This window comes from Dermacentor andersoni, chromosome 3 (assembly GCF_023375885.2).
Source record: "Dermacentor andersoni chromosome 3, qqDerAnde1_hic_scaffold, whole genome shotgun sequence".
Taxonomy (NCBI): Eukaryota; Metazoa; Arthropoda; class Arachnida; order Ixodida; family Ixodidae; genus Dermacentor; species Dermacentor andersoni.
This window is the reverse complement of record NC_092816.1, coordinates 211633373-211657756: the sequence shown is the minus strand read 5'-3', so window position 1 is coordinate 211657756 and position 24384 is coordinate 211633373. Positions and strand designations below refer to the sequence as shown.

Here is a 24384-nt window from a genome sequence, read left to right as displayed (position 1 = left end):
GTCTCGGCGCTGAAGTCCCTAGCTACAAGAAGGGGCATACTGCTCTCCCGCATGAATCATTCCTCAGACAATTGTAAATGTAATTTTTTGCCACACTCAAGCTGCTACAGTACTATTCAGCGTCTGCATTGCACATAGATAAACAAAATGTGGATATGGTAGCAATGTTACGAAGCGTCTATGCATAAAACTCCCTTTTTTACAAGTCTCTCCGAGTCGTAATATTAGCAGGACCACAGGGTTTCTGCCGGAGCCACGTGATTGCTTCGCCTTGTAAAACAGAAATGAGCGCAGGTCTTATTGTGTTACAGACGTATCGTCCACATTTATTAAAATCGGCATACATGTCTGCTACGAAAAGAAAATGAAACCCTGAGAAATGAAAGGAAGCCTGCTCCCCTGATCACATGAGTCTTCTGAAGTGTAAGAATCAGTTCGCGTCAATTTGTCGAAGCGTTCCCTTTGAGCCGTCTAACCGGACCATCGATCCTGCAAAAAGCAGAAACAGGGCATCAGTAAAATGTAGCAGCGACGACCCAAAAAGAAAGAGAGGAAACGAAGCAATGACAGGGAAATTAACCAGAGGATGTCGCCAGGCAACCTTGTACTGGGAAAAAGGAAAATAAAGGCGCAAAAGATGAGAAAAGAGTAAAAAAAAGCTAGGGGTGAACAAACGAAGGCTGTGTGGACGCTGTCACACAACCTGTCAACGCACGATCGCCTCACACAAAGCGTTAGTGTTAGGTGCAAGTGCATACAACGCCACACCATGCGCAGTTTGGACATTCACAATTGGTCTCAATGTTTTCGAGACGATAACTTTTAGACTCTATCCACTCATCTTGGTGAAGATGACACATTCATGCTGTGTGTTTTTACATTCTCAAAACAGTTTATGCCCTTTCGGGCGCATTTTTGTCCCGCAACAATAATCGTCAACTATCTTGCATGCATTAACGCTGCGCGTCCAGTACCTCCACGTCCCGAACTGCATGTGTGTTATCAGTCGAATATAGAATTTTAGACAGTATAGTAACGAATTGAACAGTTTTCAAGAAGCGCAATCAAGACCGATGACAATTATTTGGAGGCACAAAGGCACGGTCCAAAGACCTGTTTTGCTGCTATAGCATTATACGGACACTCCAGACGAATAGCCGGCGTCGGCGTAGCCATGATGTGCCGTATACAAATATGCGTATGTATGCTATATATGTTAATTTGTTTCGTGTGTGCTGGGCAGGTGCTATACTATTTAAACGCTAACGTTGCTAAAACCATTTATTATCTTTCTGAGTGAATATTTTCTCAGCGTTTCGAAGATAAATAAACGCACAAACGAAAAGTTATTAAACATATTTCATCGACAGCACAAACATTTTGGTGCATAGAAATATTAGCGAGCATCGTCTGAAAGCGATGTAATTTTACTGGCGTCACACTTTTACGAGGAGGGCACTGGCGCCTTCGCGATGCGACTAGAGGCCGTCTAGAGGTATACCAGACGTCTTGGCACACCCGCGTATAGTCGCAGTTCATGCGCTACGCTAAACCTCGCTATCGCTGTCCGTGCCCCGCCCTTAGGGCGTGGCTGCCATTTTCTTACATGTGATATTAGAATACTGCAGTCGAAGAGTTTTGTCACAAGGTTGCGTTGTTTAAGTGGTCATTTTAAGGAGGAACTCGTCATTGTTGCCATAAGTTTTCGAATGTTTGGAAAGGGTTGCTTGTAAAAACACAAAGCTTTATTTGGCGCGTGTAGTAAAAAAGAAATTATTCGTTTCGTTGGAAGTACAGGTTATTGTAAAAGGCTTCTCTCTATGCTAGCCACTCGACTACCACGACACTCTTTTCTTTTCGTGTCTATCAACTACCCTTGTATTCTTTTTGACCTAACAGTCACACCCATTTTTCGTCACCAATACAGTCCTCCGGCGGAAACCACGACCTCGGTGAGCAGAACTTCATCGTAAGCTGGTGGAGGATGTGCAGATCCAGAAGCCATGGGTTCTACTCCCACTCGTTTAGAAAAAGAGTGTTTACTTTTCCTTCCTACGTTACCCCTTTAGTTAGTTCAGCAACTGGAATTTCACCCAACTGCCATACTATGCGTTTTACACCAGGAAAACTCTCAAGTGGCAGGATTATCGAGACGTGTAAATGTGAGGATAGGTAATGTCGGCAAATCCGTGTGACAAAACGTGGGAAAGTATGGTTACGTTGGTGATAAGCCTAAAGGCTGTAAAATAACGGGAACGGATCAAGGCATTCCACGCCCACCGCTCTTACTCTTGCTCTTTCCGGTATTTCTTTTTCGTGATCTTTGAAACGCCGACATTTCAATATTTTCAGTGTGGTCAAATACGTGGCACGCTTAGCGTGTTAGAATGCTTGTGAAAGCAGCACTCTTAAGCACGGGCGGTCGGACTTTTCTCACCTGGCCGGATGGCGGACGTGGCACCAGTGGCGCCGACGATGCAGGGGATGCCGTACTCGCGCGCCACCACCGCTCCTGCCGCACAGAGGACAGACATCACGTGAGAAGGCCTAGCGATACCTCACATTCGTGCGGTCACACGAACAATTGCAGAAAGACCATGCGAAGTGGCATGCAGGCCGCGTCGCACGAAGTAAGATCTATGACACATCAGTAACACTAAGTCAGCAACGAAAGCACTGGAAGGGTGGCACAGCCGCTCGAAGGCAAGGTTCAAATTCTGTCCGCCGGTAACCTTAACATGACGTGCTTCAGGTCTCTGTGGGCATGGAGGGACTCCGACTTGACGAAGACCTCTTTCATCGTCATAACAAAAAAGCATTGCTACGAAGTAAAATAAAGGAGTGTTGAAGATAGCTGTAACTGTTTATACGAAACGCTAACTTCATGGGGAAATATTCTTGACCTAAGAGATAACATAGTTCACTTGAAAGCGACAGAGGAAGCAAATTGGCGAATAGCGAGGAACAACTGCGGCAAATGTGCCCATCGTAGTATCTCACAGGCGAAGAGAAGAAAGGAAGAATTCCCGTCTGACAAGAATAACGAAAAAGAAAAAGAATAATATCAGAAGTCAACAAACAATGACACAAAGGGAAACACGGGGGAAATTACTTGTACTTAAATGCTGAATTAAATGAAAAATGAATGACAATGAAAGTGCATTAAAGAACAACTTGCCGCAGGTGGTGTACGGTCCCACGTCTTCGCATTACTCGTGAAATGTTCTAACCAGCTGAGCTACCACGGCTCGGTTTCCCCATACACTTTCTTGAGTGTTTATGTATTACTACAAGAGCTAACCTTGGGAGTGTTAGCCAGCGCCTCCACTCACAAACCTTGGTGGCGGACGTGGAACATCCTTTCGGCCGCAGGCGTCACAAGCACGTGATCCTTCTGGGTGAAGGCAACTGGTCAATAAAGCCGCACATGCTATCTGAAGGCATCAATGTTGCCGAATTCGAGACCCTCGTTATGTAAGAATGAGAAGAAAGAGGGTTAACCGAGGGGCCTGATATTTATTAATAATATCATGAGAAGCCAACAAACAAAGACACCAAGGAAAACACAGGGGAAATTACTTGTACTTACTAATTCAATTAAAGAAACGTTAAATAATGGCAGTGAAAGTCAATAAAAAAACAACATGCCGAAGGTGGGGAATGATCCCCCGTCTTTGCATTACGCGTGCGATGCTGTCATCTTCAATGGCTGATGCATCTCTCTCGGGTATTAAACTCAGAATTTTCTTTTCGTAGTTTGACAACCAAGAGGCGGTATTGTAGGGATGGTCGAATAATTGTTAGACCGAAGCTGTTTACCTCACAGACTTGCAGGATTGAGCCGTATGCATGGTCTCGAAGGGGGAAGGGGGTGCACTGGGCTCATACGTCCGTAAAGTGAGCAAAAAAGCTGGCGACGATGCGTGGTCTCGTACGAGGGGTATTTGGGCTGCATGAGGTCCGTAAAGGGAGCAAGAAAGATAACGAATGATAGTACGGCGCAGAAGAAACAAAGGACACGTGATTTTGCCGCGCGCCGTGACTGGACATAGGGGGAGTGCCTTTGCTGCCGGCTGCGTCTGCTGCGTCAGCTGTCGTCTACTCTCAATGCGACTGCGCGGCTCTTGTGGCGGGAAAATACGGGGATGTGCGCTGCGGTAGCCACCGCGATGTGTAAGAACCGGATTGTGCATTGCAGACGTAGACCATTGCAATAGTTATAACTCCCTCAAAAATGGGAAAGGTCAGAAACATACGCATTGTGCGCATAGCCCAAAGCAAGCTGATTACGATGAGAGGCGTCGACAGCACAGACGCGGCTATAACCAATGACAACGGGCCAGTGCGAAAGAGGAGAATGCGGCCAGTGACTTTGCCTCCGAAGAACGTCAGCGAGAGGAGATGCGAGAGTCCAATTTTCGGCGTTGAGCGCAAGCTACGGATGAAGATGGCCCACTAGAGACCGCTCGTAAGAGTCAAGCTAGGTCGTTCGAGTCTGCGTCCAAGCGGCAGAAGCGCGAGTTGTCATCTCCCTCGAGTTTCACTGGGGCGAATTCGAAATTCAAGAGAACATATCTGGACGCACGGAGTTCGGCCATAGTTGCTCGGTCTGCGATCGGCAGCTTCGCTGGCTCATCCGTCATCATATGAATATAGCTTAAAAGCATTTTCTTGTTGGGCTGGTTGGGAGCCGCATTCATATGGTAAATGTATGAATGCTTCGGCCGGAAACTTTTGATGTGGTATTACGAATAAAGAATAGAGGTCAGTTTTAAACTACTCCCCGCAGAAGCTACGGAAGAGAAGAAAGACAGGTCGTTGCTGTCGACAAACGAGCAGAATAAAACGCGCATGAACAAGACAGACCTCTGTGCACCAGCAGCTATCGGTTCTTATAAAGAAAGTCGGAACAGTTCCCGTAGTGAAATGTTGGTGAGACAACCAAAGATTCTCCACCCTTATCTGTGAATTTTTTTTATTCGATCAGCGATTAATTATTCAAGGTTTCAGCCTTTAATCGATTAATCGTTTTAGATGCAGGGTTCTTAATCGATTGTTTGTTTAAGCGCAAATTTTGCCGCGCAATTCTAAGAAGGTTGAAACAGTTACCTACTTTTGTAGATCCTACTTTAATGTTTAACAGGTGGAATCAAGTTTGAAGACAAGTGTCTGAACATTTCAAAAAGGATAATTTTCGACTTGTTAGAGACTTATAGTTGGCACTAGTTGCTCTTCAAGAGATAACCAATATATGTTATAAAATGGAACTTAGTGCAGAAATAAATAGGATACTTTCATGGCACTAGTGAACCCCCGTGCAGTACATTTAAGCAAGAAAAGAAAAATAGCCAAAATGAAAGGTGAAATCCAACTAGAATATGCATGAAATTGCAATGTGCACAGAGGAAAAGGAAATCACTGGTTTAGGATTTTAAACACACACTCTTTTATACAGTGCGAAGCAATGACAATTGGCTTTGGTATTTGGGTGGAACCGACATCTGTCAGTAGCCACACAACCACCATGCGAGAATAGATGTTCGGGCGCTATATATCTTATATGCTTGAATCGACATGAACTCCATCGCTATGTCAAATACTACTCCGAACCGGCGCGCATGCTGTGCCACGTATTTAGTAGATTTAGTAAACACGACGATCAACGACTGTGTTGCTATATTGCGCCTTGAATGGCGAAGGCATTTTAATCCTGCGGCTTGGTGCGCCGTGGTGGCGTGTTGGGGAGGGAAAGCGCTCGGCTACGCGTTACTCGGGAGTCGGAAAAACAGCCGGCAATCGCTCCACCACAGCCGCAAAGCCACTGCTCGTGAGCCGCCATTCCAGTACGATTTCAAAATTTTCGCGCCACTCCTGTCAAACACTCTAAAACGATTATTTGAACCAGTCTAATCGATTAAGTCGATTAAATGAAAAGTGGACATCGATGAAGGTCAATCGCTTTGCGAGAGAGATTTATTCGATTAATCGATTAATCATTCATAGATATACCAACCCTAAGGTGTAGCCTGCATCATGAGAGATACCAAGTCATGCAAAGCGCTCGGAAGCGCACACGGTGAAGTTGGCGTAGGAAGAGGTTAAACAGCAAGGAGGACTTCAGGGTAGCTACAGAGGGACAGACGCAGACAGAAGGAATAGGAGGAGACACGATACGGGCGCTGCTTAACAGCTGATGTTTATGCAAAAAACAACCAATACAACACGCATCACATAACCAACACTCGCCCTCCCTCGGCATGCGCAAGTACACTATCAAAAACAACCTTCATATCCCAGGAGGCGCATGTTTCGACAATGACACACATGTCACTGCTGATTAACCAAAACAACAAACAAATTATTAAGGCACGAGCCAACTCAGTTGCATTACCCAAGATCTAACAGGCAACCTCACCACCTTGCAGCTAAATGGAAGGCTGCCTAACACAGTGCGCCAGCCAGTAGGCGCCATCCACATTTTGAAAGCCCTGTTGTGCTGTTAAGACACCATGAAAAATCTCACCTCAATTTTTATAATGCTTAGCACATTAAAAAGAAAGGCTCACTATGTATTATCCAGCCTTCCATTCCGCCGCAATATAGCAAGACGGCGTTGTTAAATCTTGGATAAAGCCATTGAGTTGCCTCGTGTCTCATTACCATTCTATTGCGCTATTTAATCAGCCGTGACATCCGTGCCACCGTCGAAACATGCGCCTCCTGGGATATGAAGATTGTTTTTGATAGTGTTGAAACGAAGAAGAACCACTGAGTAGCCACGCGCACCTCGAGCATATTATATAGAAAGAGGAAGAACTGCCGGTCAGTGAGACGCATCATCTGCGCTTTACGCATGGGGCCGGTTCTGGCTGCTCGCAGGGCTCTGAATGCCGCACCGAGTTCAACTTCTCGCTCCTTGCATACCCTGTTAGTAAGCATTGTTCATGAGGTATCACCCCATCAACGCTGGAACTCCGAAGCAGAACCCTTCAATCATCTCGGCCCATGCCGGACGAGCTAGCGCAGCCTTCTCGAACCATGGCGGACGATTTATCCAAACAAGCTGCAGCCATGGTGCCACCTTCCATCTGTCCTCACGTACACCATCAGCAGGATCCCGCCATATTCGCGGCTACCGGAGATCACGACGTCGAGGGCTGCTTCGCCTCGTAAGAAAGATTCAGCGCGCACAACAACTGGGACGACATGGCAAATCGTAACAACGGAATTTTCTGCTTGAGCAACTTTACAATTTGTGGTATCGTAACCACGAGTCGGACATCCGGACATGGTTGCTATTCAAGACCAACTTTATTGAAGGCTTTGGTCGTCCTGCTGTCCGTAAAATTCAGGCCGATCAACGCCTGCGCGGACGCTCCCAGGAGCCAGGCGAGAATTTCACTAGCTACCTCGAAGACGTCATTAAACTGTGCAATAGAGTCGATGCAACAGTGCGAGAAGTTGACAAGATCAGGCATACCTTCAAGGGAATTGAGTACGACGTCGTCGAGATGTTGATTGCCCGAAATCCGACAAAAGTGTCTGGCATCATCGCACTGTGCCAGAGTTACGATGGACATCGAAGGCAGTGAGTAGCGACGCGACATCCACCCTCAGAATGCGCCTATGTCTCAGGTCTGACGCTAGGTGTTGTCTAGTCACCTCTAATGCACCAGATAAAGGAGTTCGTACGTGAAGTTACTCGGCAGCTTTTTACGGTGTCTTTTACGAACGCGCAACCATATTCCCTATTGACGCCGGGGTTACAGACCGTCATCAAGGAGCAAGCGGCAAGTGGCTGTCAGCTGCTATTCAACAGCGTACCGTTGCGGCGCCATTGATATACGCTGACATCCCTGCAAGGCTGCCCTTCGCTCCACGACCACCCCTCCGAGCTGTTGCGCGACCAACTACGATGCCCTTCTCGCCGCCTGCACCACAGCTGCCACGCCAACCAAATCCTTGGCGGAATGTGTTACAATTGTGGTATGCCGGGACTCGTTCCGCGCTTTTGTCGACGCCGTGCGTCGCCTATTTACGATTACCGTCGACCCATGAGCACTTACTCTCCTTAATAGCTATAATCTCCTTTACCGTCAGATGCAAGCAGCGGTCTTAACACTACTCGTCGTTCTCCATGCCCACGCCGCCACTCTATCTCGGCGATGAGACGCCGGCCAAGCCCTCTACTTTCCCGAGGCAAAGACAGCGTCACCTACGATTTACCAAAGGCTTAGAAATAACCCAAACAACGTCACTGAGGTATACGTAGAAAGGTTTCGACATTCCCACTCGTCGATACGGGCGCAGGAGTCTTCGTGTTACGCGCATGACTTTGCCCACGGATAGGAAAAGTAACGACATCACTTTCGGGACGGTATTTCAGTACAGCGAGCGCACAGCCTGTCGAACTTTTGCGAGGCCGCACTGCACGTGTTGCCATCGAGGAGTCTTCATGTCATTGAATTCGTTGTACCAACATCCTGCTCCAACGATGTAACCCTAGGCTGGGATTTCCTTTCGTCCAACAATGCCGTCATTGACTGTGAGTCCATTGGAGAAGGGGGTCATCTCCTTCTGCCATGTACACTTGCCACCACCCGCTCCGGCGCACGTCGCCCTCCAATTTGTTATTCCGGTTTCGGTTCCCCCCCTCTCTTCTCGTTCTATATATATATATATATATATATATATATATATTGAAACTCCCTCACCAACACATTTCGAAGTCAATATGCCTTTTTCGGCGCCTCAACCCAGGGTATCGCCGCAACGACACCTACGCTGTGCGACTGCGGCAATGCCCCTTGAAAGACCACGCCGCTGCCTTTCGGTCACCCTATACATTACACCGCAAGCTCCTCGTCGCCATCTTAACTACTTCAAAATTACTCGACGTATTGCTGCTATGCTACTCAAGTCACTCTTTCAACTCATGTTCTTTTTTGTCTTTTGCGTTACTCGCGCACTGACCGCCTGACCGGCTTTTCTAATGCCACAAGAACATTCCGCCAACGACACCCCTGAATGCTCCTTAACCTCTCGCCTCCCCAACGCCCTCCCATGCCCCCGTCTTTCTTATATTTTCTTTTTCTTTCTTGTTCTTTCTTCTTTTTTTTTTCGTCTTGGTATCGCCCTGGTTTTTTTTCTCTCTGCTTTTCTTTTTTTTTCTCCCCGCGTTCCCACTCTCCCGCTGTTGTCCCCTTGTCTTGGGAACGAAGCTCACAGACGTCGGACGACAGCGCTCATTACCACTGAAGTCTTTCCCTTTAAAACCAGCCGCCAGCGACAACACCCGCACGTGACGTCACTGCACTAACCCTTTAAAACTAACATGCCGAGGATGACAAGGCCGCCTTTGACGAAGATAGGTCCTCCTATCGAAACGTTGGCCAGCCTTTCTGAGGCACCTTATCCCTATTTACAAACTATATACCACAGTGCGCTATTCCATCTGTCAGCCCCTATCTTGATTTTCCACGGATCTTGGCGTCAATGTATAGGCACCAATGAAAAAAATCTCATCTTTCTTAAGTCTGATTCCTGACTTGCGGGCACCTTTTCAGTCGCCCCGTGTGCTGCACTTGGGCCACCATAATAAATGATGCTGCTTGCGTGCCTGCCGATCCGAAAACGAATGATCAAGCGCTAGAAATTTTGGCGAATACAGGTCCTCTTTTATTTGAAGGGCCATGCCATAATTCTGAGCTAGGTGTCCCGTTTTCATTTACCCCGTTTTCATGAAAGTTTTATTCCGCATGACTAAAGGCCGAATCTACAAAGGAAACATAGACGACATTGAGAAAGAAATTTGTCCTGTCTCGGGATCGAACCTGGGACCAGCGCCTTTCTGGAATAGTCGCTCTATCATCTGAGCTGAATTTAACGTGATGTAAGGGAGCTCTCGAGTCCCTATGGGTAGCGTTCAGGAGAATGACCAATCAGCGAACAGTGTCCAGACAGAGGCGAGGCAACGTAACGAAGAAGAAACCGTTTCATTACAACGCTACGTAAAGAGCAGTCAGCTCTACGAGGTGCTCGTAACGAAGAGCGAAAGCTCAATTATCACAGCTGAAAGTCGCTCGCAAGAAGTGATTTTTATACTAAAGCAAGGTGTGAAACCTGCTTAGTTGCTAATTCATGATGATGTGCACAGGACGACAGCTGATAAAGGATGGAAATGTACGGCGGATACATGCAATGACTGACAATAAAACTTAATATTTAGTGAAACTATCTTTATTTTAGCATAAGATTTCTAGTTATGAACAAGGACTTGTGGTGTTAATAAGGAATGACACACATGTAAGACCAGTCACCAAAAAAGGCTTCTTGATTGCACAATAGGTGTGGCACATGATATCCCCCTCTCCTGTGGCCTAAGGCACTTGGGGAAAACGGACTGATGCCTTAATATTAAATTATGGGAGCAATGTTTAAATGTGCCGAAAGAGACACTTCACATTGTCGCCAGTGTGGCTGGGTTCCGCTGCTGGAAAAATCCATAGTAATTGCTAAGCAAGCAAGCGATACCAGTAGGTTAATATTTAAAACCACGGCTTTTGCTCAAGCCAAATATCTATGTCAGCCTTCGGTCCCCTTCACGGAAAAGGCGCTTCTGTACCTGGAATGCGCAGGAAGTGCTGGCGCTGTATTAAGCTATATAGGTGCTTGTCAAAGATTAGAGTCTTTCTTTAATCGGAAGCATGTTTCGGCAGCTGCGACTGTAATCACGTGAATATTTGTCGCGCAGGCCAGCCGTAACAGAGGCTAGTAGATTGCAGCATGACGGCAAATTAATGGAGAAATCGAAGCGGAGGGAGCATGGGTGCACACGGGTTGATGAATTTTTTTCCTTTCGCGATCCTTCTTCCTCTGTCTTGCAGGCTTCCATAGAACTGATTTGCCACTCCCTGTTTTCTTACCCGAAACTGGTTTCATGCACCCTTCGTGACACCTGGAGTGTCAGTGCAGGGAAAATCATGTAGCTCTATCAATGGCTTCGCTATAGATCGCCCGTCTAAACCCCGCATCTTCCACAACCGCTAAAACACCACTATTCCCTGGTGGCAGAGAAATTTGCGTGCCCTACTGCATTCAACTATTCTTCGCTTGAAAGCGCACCTCCGGCCTCTGCGATCTTCAGAAAGTCCTGAGCGGTGAGGCAGCCGTGTGCACTCTCGGTGATGCTTACCGTGCGAGATAAGTCCTCCGAGCTCCGTGACGACTCCGGACAGGAGGGGAAAGAAGGGGCTCCAAGCAATGTCTGTGCAGTACGCCACCAGCACGTCTCCCCTCTGCGTGTCGAAGTTAGAGCTATATCAGAGGCGACGAGCGCACTGTCGATGCTTTGATTTGACAGCTCCATGGCGTGCATGTAGCGTCAGTATTGTTAAAAAGGAGCGTGCTATAAACTTTTCCTGAGACGTACGGAAAACGAAGCATTCGAGATCATGAACTCACCTCTATCTGTGTGGCTTCGTCGATGGTGTGCACCACGCGAGCCGGACCTTCGGCGATCCCGCCACTTACTGGCGTGCCTGCAGACGAAACAAAATTGTCTCTGTGTCTTTGCTCAGTGGTATGCGCAGTGATGTACGCATTGCAGCAAAACTAACTTCATGTGTGTACATCGTCCATTACCCATGAATACCCGCCATGACTCTCTTTTTGTCTAGGCGAGGGTCGCGTGGTATTAAGGGTAAACTCAAGCCTACCTATTTTTCCACGTCCTCGGTTAGTATAAAGAAAGACTAAAATAGTGCTGCATTGTTTAATTTGTATGGACATTTCGACGTGCCTCTTTCGCCGAACGAGTGTGCCGTCTGTGTTCTTCTTTTGTCCTGTTTCTCATGCGGTACACCTTTTGCCTCCTTCATGATTACCAAGCGCGACGTGCTACTTTAGTCTCGATCCGTACGCAAGCGCTTGAACGTCCCTGTAAGATAGAGAAGAACTTGAGCAGCGGATAGTCGTGATGTTCTGTTGATGCATTTATCTACGCCAATCGTGCTCTTTATTAACGCGATAGCGTTAAAGAGCCAGTGTCGCAGAAAATCCCGCTTTGGCGTCCAGTGTTGGACGTCGTTTGGCAAAAAGATTTTCGACCCACACACACTCAGGCCATTCATGTGACACAAGGAATTCACTGAAGTAATTAAATTTCTCAAGCTAAATACACACAGACTACAGACATGATAGCTCTCGGAGTCTAATTTGAATATACGAGAAAAAATAATTCTGCTACGTGAAAACTCAAACCCCTTTTCCATCGCTTCTACAATGCGCAGACTGGATACGGCGTCCGCCATTTGCACACGCCGGCGCGTAAATATCTGAGAGCCCACGGAGCAGCGCGCCCGCTTCCTTGAAGCACATCCAGATGGCGCTCGCCTCAATGCACCGCTCAATGCACCTCAATGCATCATTAGTTCTTGAAATTTCAAAAAAGCTCAGACCTTTTTTTGGAGAGAAAATGTGATGGTACGCATCAGCCATTCAAGCGAATCGCAGACCGTAATGGCGAGGTGTTACCGCCAATGCGTCTCTCAAGGCATGGTCAATGAGATTTTTGCTTGAACCAAAAGCCTTCTATGGGCGAAGCAAGCACTCTTCTGATCACTAAGCTTCCGCACGTTAGAGACGTCTGCTGTGTGCGTGCGCGGATACAACCGTTCCCACCTGCCAGAATCTATAGACACTTAGTTCCTATATCTGCTGCCAATAATACGGTGCTAAAGAAGTGTTCAACGTAATCTTTCCCATATTTCCTACGCACCCACCTAATCACACAGTTCACGGTGAGAAAAGACTAACTGGTTGCGTTAGGGAATGTTCCTTAGCTCCAAGTTGCTTCTTCAAATAGAAGCCTTTACGCTTTTGTAGAATTTCTTTTTTACGTAGAACGCTTCTTAAAAGAAAAAAATTACAAAATTTCCTCAAATCACGTCTGTTCAGATGAATTGTCTGCGCACACTGACACATGAAAACAAAAAGCAGGGCCATCTATAAACTAAATTAAACTAATGTTAAATAACCTCTTAGAACGCACTTTACGACGCATATTTAGAATGAAAAGTTATTGGGACACGTCTTAAAATTTGAGTTGCGTGTTTCTACATTTAAAAATAGCCATGAAGACTACAATACCTTGCGTGAAATTTTTCATTCAGTTTGGGTGGATGGATTGATGGATGGATTGATGTTTTGAGCGTCCCTTTGGAACGGGGCGGTGGTTTGCGCCACCAAGCTCTTGCTATTATACTGCCTAATGTCCTACCTAGGTTAAACAATAAAAAAAGAAAAATAGAAGATGATGAACTTCTACAACCAAAGTTTCTCATCCCCTATTGCGAACTGTGCTTTTTTACGTGTCTGTTTTTCGTCGTTTCCATACTTTTCTCCCAACAATCTTTCAATCACCTCTTACTAATCCCTATTGCGGACATGCTTACTTTTCCACTGCTCTCGCTAAACCCAAGGGCTTAACACAGGCCAGTGGTGCCTAAATCGACCGCTGGGCAGATGTCTCCCAATTCTAATAAAACATGCTCCATCATTTTCTTAGCTTTACCGCATCAAGCACATGCTTCCTCTTCCTTCTTATATATCGCTTTATATGCGTGTGTTATAAGTCATCCTGATCTCGCTTCCAAAAGTAATGAGCTTCCCTTTAAGTTATCATAAATTGTTTCTTTCCTTATTTTGTTTTTTCCTCTTAAGTAGTCACTCAGCAGCGCAGGTTTCTTTTCCTTAGCCGCCTCGAATGAGATTATATCAAACTCTCTCAATTTCCGCTTGACGTTCGTTGTTGCTGTGCTGCCCACCCTACAGGCCGCATACTTGCTGGTAAGCTTCCTAGGCATTTTCCGCCACTATGAATAAATGTTATCCCTGTACAGATACCTTAATACTCTTCCAACCCATTCACTTTCTTCCATACTCCTCAGTCGCTCTTCATCATCAATTTTACTGTGAGACTTCAAAACTAGTCCAGCGCATATCACCCTGCGCAGCTTCATTTGTAGTGTTCCCGTGAGCGCCAAATGCGAGGCATCCCACTGACCTTTGGTTCCCATCGAGTCCTGATTGTACCCCTGATTTCAAGCAAACAACCGCATTTCCAAAAGTAACTCCTGGAACCATTACACCTTTCCACATACACCGGATCACCTAGTACCTATTGTATCCCCATGGCGCTCTTTGCTTCATTATGGCTGCATTTCTCTTCCCTTTCACTGTTATTGCTTTTTCCTGTGTTTCTATATATCTAATGCCTTCGTTTATCCATATACCAAGGTATTTATATTCTCTTACCAGTTGTATTTCATGGCTCTGTATTGCCACTTAATTCTCACTGTTTTCATTGAATACCATACGGGAATTTACGGGATTACGCATGCGCCACCTAGAAGCGTGGTCCTCAATCCAACCCCCCTGGGACGTAAAGATGCCGCCTAGAATAATGGTGCCATCGCGCTTCCCTCGTCCCACGTAGTGATTACAATTTGTGCTTGCACAACTCCTGATTGGACACATTGTCACTGCAGCAGCAGTGGCAATAAAGAGCATTTTTTCGTCGCGCGGTACAGTGAAGGTTTATGTTACAGCCGCCTACTACGACAAAGCAGTGTTGCATCGCGAGCCGTGTGCCGCTTGCTTAATCGAATAACTTGGACGAATAATTTGACACCCGGTAATTGGCTTCACACGGCCATACTGAAACGTGCAAACGCGGAACTAGACCTTCGTGGTGACTCCCTTCAATTTTCGAATAAAAACGTGTGCAATTAAAACGTTAGTTGGTGTAATTAGACCATTGCACAAAGATATGCACCTACAGGTTTAAGACATTCTTTACTAGCGCTAAAAAGGAATGGGACGAGGACGAAAAGCACACAGAACACTCCTAGTTCCACATCTCTTTAGCGCTAGGTAGCAATGCCGTTTCCAATACGCACCAACTAGCCCAAACGTATTATTTGAATACACTTAGGACTGACGGCTGCTGAACCATCCGCTATGGCATATCGGCTATGGTGTTGCGCTGCTAAGCATGAGGTTGCGGGATCAAATCCCGGCCGTGGCGGCCGCATTTCGATGGAGGCGAAAAGCAAGAACATTAATGTACCTTGCATTGGGTACATTAAAGTTTCCTAGTGGTCAAAATTAATCCGGAGTCCCCAATTATGGCGTTCATCATAACGAAATCGTGGTTTTGGCACTAAAACCCCAAAATTCAAATAAATTTAGTTGAATGATGGTTGCACACTTCTTAGGAAGTATACTCACCTTTAACCAGTGGCCTGGCACCCACGCTATCATTTTCCTCGGTGTCACTCACCTGCATGACAAACGACAAAGTGCACTTCGAGCAGCATGTGCCAAAGCGTCCAACAACAAGTCATACTAAAACGAAATGCGCGTTTTGTTGGCGGCAAAATTATATTGAGCTGGCAAGCGCAGCGTCCAACTTGCAGAATGGAGTGCCTAATTTTGATTGTACGCTTTACTAAGTCACAATAGTAAGCAACACTAGTGGTAGCCCCGGAGTTTACAAAACAAAGTTGCATTTCATGCAGCAGAAATAGCAATATGGCGTTAGTCATTAACATTTTGCCTAACGCTTACTTTAGAGCGCTGCACATGTCTTTCACAACACCGAGCTATTTACAGCCGTCCACATCTGAATATATAGCTTAGCTTATATAATATAATTAGCTTCTGCGCTTCTATACGGAACCAGAAAAATTACATTTATTTACAACAATGCAGCCATGTGTCGAACAGGAGGAAGGTAAAAGATCGACCATAATGTAAGGTATAGGCCTGACACAAGAGTCCAGAGCATGTGAAAATAGGCAAGAGATGCAGGTGCAAATATTCCCGATTATAATCTAAGAAGTGTCTATAAACTGTATGTACCTTGCATTACGTTCTCTTGATTTCGCTAAACTTTAGTATCAAATTGGCCTAATCGTAAACTGTGCAAATCGCCAGCTTTAATCATTTATCGCAGCGTCACTTACTACTTGCACATTATTAACTTTACGAATAGAAAGAGCACGATACGGCATGCTTCATAAGTGTTGTGGTTGTGATAGGCTTCGTGTCAGCATCCTTGGAAGACCACTATTATCCTTTGTCAGCGGCAATATACGAGATGTGGTGAACACACTGAAACCCTATTCCCGCACAAACCGTGTTTACACAGTAGGCTGGCACAGAACCACGCAAATACAACAACTCAAGGAAGACAATCAGGACATAAGCATTGTGGTTTCCTTGCCGGCCTTGTGATTATATAGTCGCACATTACTGTTTGAACATAATCAATATGAATCAACTAACTGACAGGTGCTGAGTTGAGCTTTGTCCTGTGTGTTTCCTGCCTTCTCTCTTTGTCGTTTTGCGCTGACCCTTCAAGATGTTTAACTGATAGGTAGCCACTTGTGAAGCCCGTGCTAATACATGTGGGCACCGTGTCTAGACGAAGGATTCCGTAGGGGCAGGGGCGGTATTGTGTTGCGATGACCCTGTGGGAACTCTATTGCCCCAGGCGGAATGCGAGGCAGAGACTGAAGCCAGCTCGCGAAGGCTGCGGCCGCAACCTAGGCACCGACTGTCCTGTTTATCTTCGGCACTATGTCCTGCCGCACATAAACGGGAGGTGGTCTCATCAACCTCTCCGTCTCCACAGCCGCTTTCTTGGATCCTCCTCCTCAACACTGAACTCTCAACCACCGGTCGCTTACTCGGGCTAGTGCTTCGCGACACTCCGCATAGTTGGACGCGAAGGCTTTTGTCATGGTCAATCGAATAGGTCCAACAAGGTTCCCGGTCATAACGTCTTGAGCTACACCAATTACAATATAGCCTATAGATATACATAACTCTCTAGCTGGCACAAGTTTTGCTGTACTAATGGAATGTCTAACAAATGAATTTTATTTCTAAGTACAAGAAAGCCACATATGTGAGCTCAACGCATTTGGCCCATACTTTATATACGAACATATCGAAAGCGTGTATCTATGGTGTACTACGGGGCAAAGTACTTATTATTCTTTGGCTAAGTAGGCTGCCAAACATACATAACCGGAGGTTCTTTCGGTTTTGAACCCACCGGCTGCCATAGCAGGGATAAGAGCGCCTGTATTCCAGCATCCTATGTGCAGATTAAAAATGTGCCGTAATGTAATTATTCTAATTGTGCTAAATAATCAAATAAGCATTTTTGATTTTTCGTACCAGGAACGGCCATCTCATCGAGTATTTAGGTTAGGAATTAGAAATGTACTACCTGCCACATGTTGTTTTTAAAAATTTGGTGCGGCTAAAAAAACACCCTGTATACTTCATCGGCATAGCCAGTGTCAGAGACGTTATATTCTCTATTTTTGGTCGCCATTATGGTTCAACGCATAGTATAGAAAGACACACAGCAAGTCGCTTTCCTCGTAGAAGAAATACACGACAGCGTTCTCACAATGGTAGGGATTCCTTTGACGAGCTCTGGAAACATCCTCTTCTTCATGAATGGGTGCAGCCGCTGTCGTCGAAGTGCTCTGCGAAATGTAGTTGCAAACAGTGGTGAGTGTTCTGCTGATTTCGATCACCAACTATGATTCTTTGTGGTAAATGCTAGGCGTATAATGACCTTTCCCACTCAGTATACTCGCTATCACGAAAGTTCTTTGATACCATTTTCTGGCCACAGTTTTATACAGAGCCAGCGCCTACCTCTCGGGGTGCCGCATTGTTTGAAAGGGCAGCCATCCTAAGCCCGATCTTTTTAATGAGATTAGCACATTTCACCTACTTCAGTAGTTCCCAAGTTTCCAGTTTAATCAAATGCTGTTGCAAGCATGTTGTTTTGGTTACAACATAGTTGTAATGAAGAAAGAGGTTTCAAAGTGAAAAGTGCGTGGGGGACATCTTGTTAAGACAAGTATAAAATATAACATGAAATAAAATGGCAACTAAGCTTAAAAGCAGCTGAAAAGGAAAGAACATAGAAAATTTACATCTTAAAGGCAATTAAATAACATATCAGATAGTAGAATATTACACTGGAATTAGCAAGAAAGATATCCCTGGTGGTTTGAGCATGTGAGTATGATGAAATAACAGCAATTAGTAAAGAACAGTTATATAAAAGCATGACTAGATGAAAACACAGCAACCGATTTTGCAGGACGTTTATTATTGAGCAGAAATTTGCTATAACCGTGAACCAGAGCTATTTGAATAATACTATTTAAATGAGGAAGGCGAGCTGTCAGAAAAAGAGTGTTTTAAAAACCGTTGGAATAATACTGCGATGGGGATGGTTTATTGTTCGATGGCAGAGAATTTCAGAACGAAATATCACCAAAGAGAACTGTCATTTAACTGTAGTTTGTATTTACTGTTGGTCGCATGACATTGTTGCGTTAGGGAAGGTAGGTCAGTGGGAATGTAGCCATGCGGCAACTAAACAATAAGAGACCTAGATTAAGTGAAAATGTGGAAGTTAATGGCAGAATCTCAAGATTGCGGTAAATGGGTGGTGCTGAGGCCATGCGCGAACTCTGAGTGATCATTCGGACTGTCCTGTGGATGAGCGATGACAGGTGCATTTTGAATGTGTCGGCCTGCCAATCCATCCCTCCATCCCTCCATCCATCCATCCATCCATCCATCCATCCATCCATCCATCCATCCATCCATCCATCCATCCATCCATTCATCCATCCGTCCATCCATCCATCCATCCATCCATCTATCCGTCCGTCCATCTATCTATCTATCTATCTATCTATCTATCTATCTATCTATCTATCTATCTATCTATCTATCTATCTATCTATCTATCTATCTATCTATCTATCTATCTATCTATCTATCTATCTATCTATCTATCTATCTATCTATCTATTTTTTACGCCTACCTAGTGACCCAAGTTGGTTACCTCCTTGGGTCACTAAGTGTGCGATCATGGCCGTCATGCCATCGTGGCCACACTATCGTCGGCAATACAGTGCCGTTGAAACCCTTTTCTAACTAATCATAGAATAGCCTGGCTTAAAATATTATGCCACACATTTTTTTTAATGTTCCAAATATATGTGAAATTATTAGAGCGATACCTGGCTTCCCTTCTGTTTTTGTTTCCGCTGGCACGCTGGAAGCCGGATAGAGAAACGAAGGAAGCGAACCCCCGACCATAAATTTAGTATCGCGGCAGCGAAAAGGCGCGTCACGAACCCTCGCGGCAGCCGCAGTATACTACGAAATGTGGACTAGTAGAATACTAGTCTACGAAAAGTAGACTAGTAGATATGTAGCCTACCGCTACCATATGGGAGGCCACGTGCAGTAGATGCAGCTACCCGCGTTGCAAAAATAAAAATATTTTTTGTTGCCTTTTTGAGATCGCAGACTTATATGTTCATTTATTCCTTCAAGATTAGAAAATACGTATTACTATGAATTATCTTGCGATCACGAAATCAACCAATGACATTAGTGGGCCCAGCTGCTTTAGATAACGCTGCAAGACGACATTGCGGAAGCGAGAGCAAGCGAGATTGTGTTGTATTTGACAGGAGATTGTAAATTTGCTTCTACATGCTGTGCAGCAATATATTGTTCACATGTTCACGGCAACCTCTTGCTATGTACGTAAAGTACTTTAGAGCCCCTTTAAAGCTTCGTCTTCTGACTTTCGTCATGACATTGTCGGCGCGCCGTCTCCGCCTATACAAGTTATCGAATAGCTTGATTTGGCTTGTCTCGCTATATGGCCCGATGTACGACTTCAGAAAAGTCAATGTACCTTTGCGGTCAAATGTTTATAACAACATTGAAACCACAAAAGTTCCGGAATTGAAAATCTAAGGCACGACTTCGTAAACATCAATGCACCTTTCGCAACAAATGTTTATGAGAGCTTTACACCCATAAAATTTGGAATTGAAATCTATCCGCTCGGTAGATACTGCGGCCGCCACAAGGTGATTTGGCGAGCTCGCTGGCCATCAAAACGCTCTTGAAACTTTGTGCTTGAATAGGGCTCCTGCGTTATTCGACTACCGTTGCATGGGCGTAGCCGCGAAATCCGGTCCGAGTTATCAATGTTCGCGCTGAAATGCCTTTTAGAGCGTCAAAATGACATTCTAGACAAAATCCAGAACGATTTCGGGCGCCGGAGGTTGTTTTGCTTGGCGGTGCGTGACAGCACACAAAAATTTAAGGGGGAGGGGCTGAAGCCACATAAGCCCCCCCCCCCCCTCTCGCTCCGCCTCTGGCTGTCATCACGCATCGTAGTCGCACACTCGTTGTCCCATTGTCCTCATACCATTGTCATGCCACAAGTGTCATTGTATCATCGCCACACAGTCTCCGTCATGCATTTGTTGTCAACCTTCGCCGGGATGCCATTGTGGTCGTTCTATTGCGGTCATTGTAACTTTGTCATGCCGTGAAGACGAGGAAGTGTATCTCTCGCCTCCTGCTGATTTCTGTTTTCCGGCGTTTATTTGGGGGACCGAGGTCCCCCCCCTGCAGTGGTGGAAATGGAAGCTGCTCGGCTTGCTCCAGACCTCGCCTTGCTTTCCGCGGTGCCATAACAGAAGCGTAACAGTGAACTGAGCGATACCGTCAGTGACAGCACGGAACTCTACTAAGCCAGTGGAGAAGACTCCGAAGACGGCTTCGAATCCATGCGGAGCGGCAAGGCGAAGTGGAGGAGCCTCCGGACGCCTTCTCCTTCAAGTACGTCCCCAGTAAAGAATACGAGCCGTCCTCGAGTCCCCGCCATACTCTCAGTGCCGGTGGTTGCCTCGTACAAAGATTACCACCAAATAAGATAAGTGATATGAGAATTAATAGTCGGAAGAAGATACTCGCAGTAGATGTGCATTCAACCGCTTTTTTTACATTTGCGTAAAGTAACCAATTTGAACGGGATCAGAGTGCGTTCCCACATTCCAGTCGACAATAATACAGCAAGAGGCGTCATCTGCGACATAGATGTTGCTATACCAAATGAAGACTTGCCTACCCTAGTCAAGGCAGCCACTCCTGATTCTACCATCATGCAGGTATCTCAGATTAGCAATTCACAGTCTGAAGGTAGTCTTCAATGACAACACCATACCATCTAATGTTAAGGTGGATCACTTTCGCCACCCCATAAAACCATTCATTTCGGAATCTCTGCAGTGCCACAAGTGCCTTCGGTTGGGTCCCGTCAGAGGCGTTTTTAATAACGCAACAGTATGCGCGAGCAGCGATGAGTTCCACACCCCGGAATCCTGCCAAGCAACTGTATTTAAGTGCAGGAACTGCATAGGATCGCATGGGGCCTGGTCGAGAAATTGCCCCCGAATCAAGAAGGTGTGGAACATACTTGAGGAGTTTGTGAATGAAGGCTCTACGCACCGGGAAGCAGCTGATTCTGTGAAAAAACGATGCCCCCGCACCCACCGTCGACGTTCGCCAAAGAATGCGACCCTACATTGCCTACATCGCCAACGTGGTCCAGTGGCGTCATCACCTCGAATCACGGAACAGCAGTCATTGCGCGAAACCCGACGCAACGCTATGAATGAAAAACAAGGCCAGAAAAGTGAGATGACGTTGCCTGTCCTGCCCAGCCAAATGCACGCCCACCTGCTCAGCTTCAGCGGCGTACATCGCCTTCATCGAACGTACCTCCTGCTGCCAACAAGTAGCCTGAACAGGATGTGCAGGTGGTTATATTGTCACGTGGTAGTGACGGTTAAGAAGGCAGCAAAAATGTGATTAACGAAACGAGCGTTTTATTGGGCGAACTTGTGCCCTCAAAAACAGGCTACACTCAATGAACAACGGTAGCAGCGAACACACTCGACGATCGTCGGAAATCTGATCAGCGGGTCAAGCGCGTCGGCTTTTATACAGCAGTCGTTGAATGTTCCAGACTAATCGTTGGGACCCGCGTGCCTTCCACAAAGTTCTACACCATTCGCGTCAGGCGATGAAATCAGATAGCACAAGGTTCGGCGACCACAGACAGCGGATAGAAGCATCGATAATTTTCCAGAAACTTCGGATACATGCAGGCGCATCCCGCGCTGTGCGAGAACATTCGTTAGGCGGCGAAACGTGGTAGCCCGATAAAGCTACGTACACGCGTCAATACCCCCCTCTTAAAAAGCATCGACCCGATGCTGCAAACAAACGAGAGTAATAAAGAAAAGCACTCGTAGCATAGAAGACAATAAAATAAGGAAGTTAGTCAGCGTCCGTAAAAGGGTTTAAGGCGCACCACGTGAACCACTTCAGATCGTGCGCTGCGCAGCTGTGAATGCGAAATGCTGCCTGGCACGACCTCATAGTCCAGTGCGCCAATACGTTGAATGACCTTGTAGGGTCCGAAATAGCGTCGCAGTAGTTTCTCACTGAGTCCTCGTCGGCGTATTGGGGTCCATACCCTAACACGGTCGCAGGGCTGGTCCTCGACGAAGCGTCGTCGGAGGCTGTAGTGTCGGCTGTCGGTACACTGCTGTTTCTTGATCCGCAGGCGGGCGAGCTGTCGGGCTTCTTCTGCGTGCTGGATATAGGTAGCGACGTCAAGATTCTCCTCGTCAGTGAGGTGTGGCAGCATGGCGTTGAGCGTCGTCGTCGGGTTCCTGCCGTAAACCAGCTTAAACGGCGTGATCTGTGTTGTTTCTTGCACCGCCGTGTTGTAAGCGAATGTTACGTACGGCAGGACGGCATCCCAGGTCTTGTGTTTGACGTCGACGTACATTGCTAGCATGTCGGCGAGGGTGTCATTCAGGCGCTCCGTAAGACCATTCGTCTGTGGGTTGTAGGCCGTTGTTCTCCTGTGCCTTTTCTGACTGCATTGCAGAATGGCTTGGGTGAGCGCCGCTGTAAAGGCCGTTCCTCTGTCGGTAATGAGGACTTCTGGGGCGCCATGTCGCAGCAGGATGTTTTAGACAAAGAATTTCGCCACTTCGGCTGCGCTAGCTTTCGGCAGTGCTTTAGTTTCAGCGAAGCGGGTGAGGTAGTCTGTCGCCACGACGATCCACCTATTTCCGGTTGTTGACGTCGGAAAAGGTCCCAACAAGTCCATACCGATCTGCTGGAATGGTCGGCAAGGAGGCTCGATTGGCTGTAGTAATCCGGCTGGCCTTGTCGGTGGTGTCTTGCGTCGCTGACAGTCTCGGAATGTTCTGACATAACGGGTGACGTCGGCGGTCAGGCGCGGCCAATAATACCTTTCCTGTATCCTCGGTAGTGTCCGGGAAAATCCGAGGTGTCCAGTGGTCGGATCGTCATGTAGGGCGTGCAATACTTCAGGACGCAGTCCTGACGGGACAACAAAAAGGTAGTGGGCGCGCACTGATGAGAAGTTCTTCTTTACGAGTGGGTTGTTTTGAAGCGAGAACGAAGACAATCCTCGCTTAAATGCCCTAGGGACAACGTCGGTGTGCCCTTCCAAATACTCGACAAGGTTTTTCAACTCGGGGTCTGCTCGCTGCTGTTCAGCGAAGTCTTCCGCGCTTAAAATGCCAAGGAAGGCGTCGTCTTCTTCGTTATCTTGCGGCGGCGAGTCAGTGGGGGTGCGTGATAGGCAATCGGCATCTGAGTGTTTTCTTCCGGACTTGTAGGTTACAGTGATGTCGTATTCTTGTAATCTGAGGCTCCACCGCGCCAGCCGTCCTGAAGGGTCCTTTAAGTTAGCTAGCCAACACATCGCTGACCACTTTGAATGGCCTGCCATAGAGGTAAGGGCGAAATTTCGCCGTAGCCCAAACGATGGCGAGGCATTCCTTTTCGGTTGTAGAATAATTGCCTTCCGCTTTTGACAACGACCGGCTAGCGTAAGCTATCACGTGTTCATGTCCATCTTTTCTCTGGACTAGGACGGCACCGAGGCCTAGGCTACTGGCGTCAGTGTGTATTTCGGTATCGGCGTCCTCGTCACAGTGCGCAAGCACGGGCGGCGACTGCATGCGTCATTTGAGTTCTTGACCTGCGGCGTTTCCCACTTGAACTCGACGTCACATTTAGTTAGCTGGGTCACCGTCTCAGCGATGCGTGAAAAGTTCTTGACAGAGCGCCTATAGTAGGCACACATGCCGGTACTGTGCAAAGGGTTTGGGCCAGATGCCCCAACCCTTTCCACAGAACCGCATTACATACTCCACTTATTGCCCAAGTTGCAAGAAATATTGCTTCCGAGTTCTGCTTAAGGTTTGCTCCTGATATCACTGAAGCTGTGACTGTTAGTACGCAGTACGCTGAAGTTTTATTTGTCATTTCCAATGGCGACGTTCAAAAGGCAGATGTATTTCATTGCCATCTTTGGGCGCTGAGACAGGGTTGCCTGTGCACGTGTGAACGCCAGC

General features: G+C 46.6%; 1 protein-coding gene across 1 annotated transcript in view; it reads right to left on the bottom strand.

Annotated features, from left to right (window-relative positions):
- Nucleotides 1-297: 297 nt before the first annotated feature.
- The window catches only part of LOC126524714 (rifampicin phosphotransferase-like), a 197403-nt gene continuing 173316 nt past the window's right edge, over nt 298-24384 (bottom strand). Inside the window, exons 35-40 of the mRNA XM_055067252.2 lie at nt 17489-17567; nt 15292-15343; nt 11464-11540; nt 11195-11297; nt 2438-2512; nt 298-489 (exon numbers count right to left, since the gene is read on the bottom strand). Of these exons, the coding sequence (XP_054923227.2) occupies nt 431-489; nt 2438-2512; nt 11195-11297; nt 11464-11540; nt 15292-15343; nt 17489-17567 (445 nt within the window). The 3' untranslated portion in view covers nt 298-430. The remainder of the gene's footprint in view (nt 490-2437; nt 2513-11194; nt 11298-11463; nt 11541-15291; nt 15344-17488; nt 17568-24384) is intronic.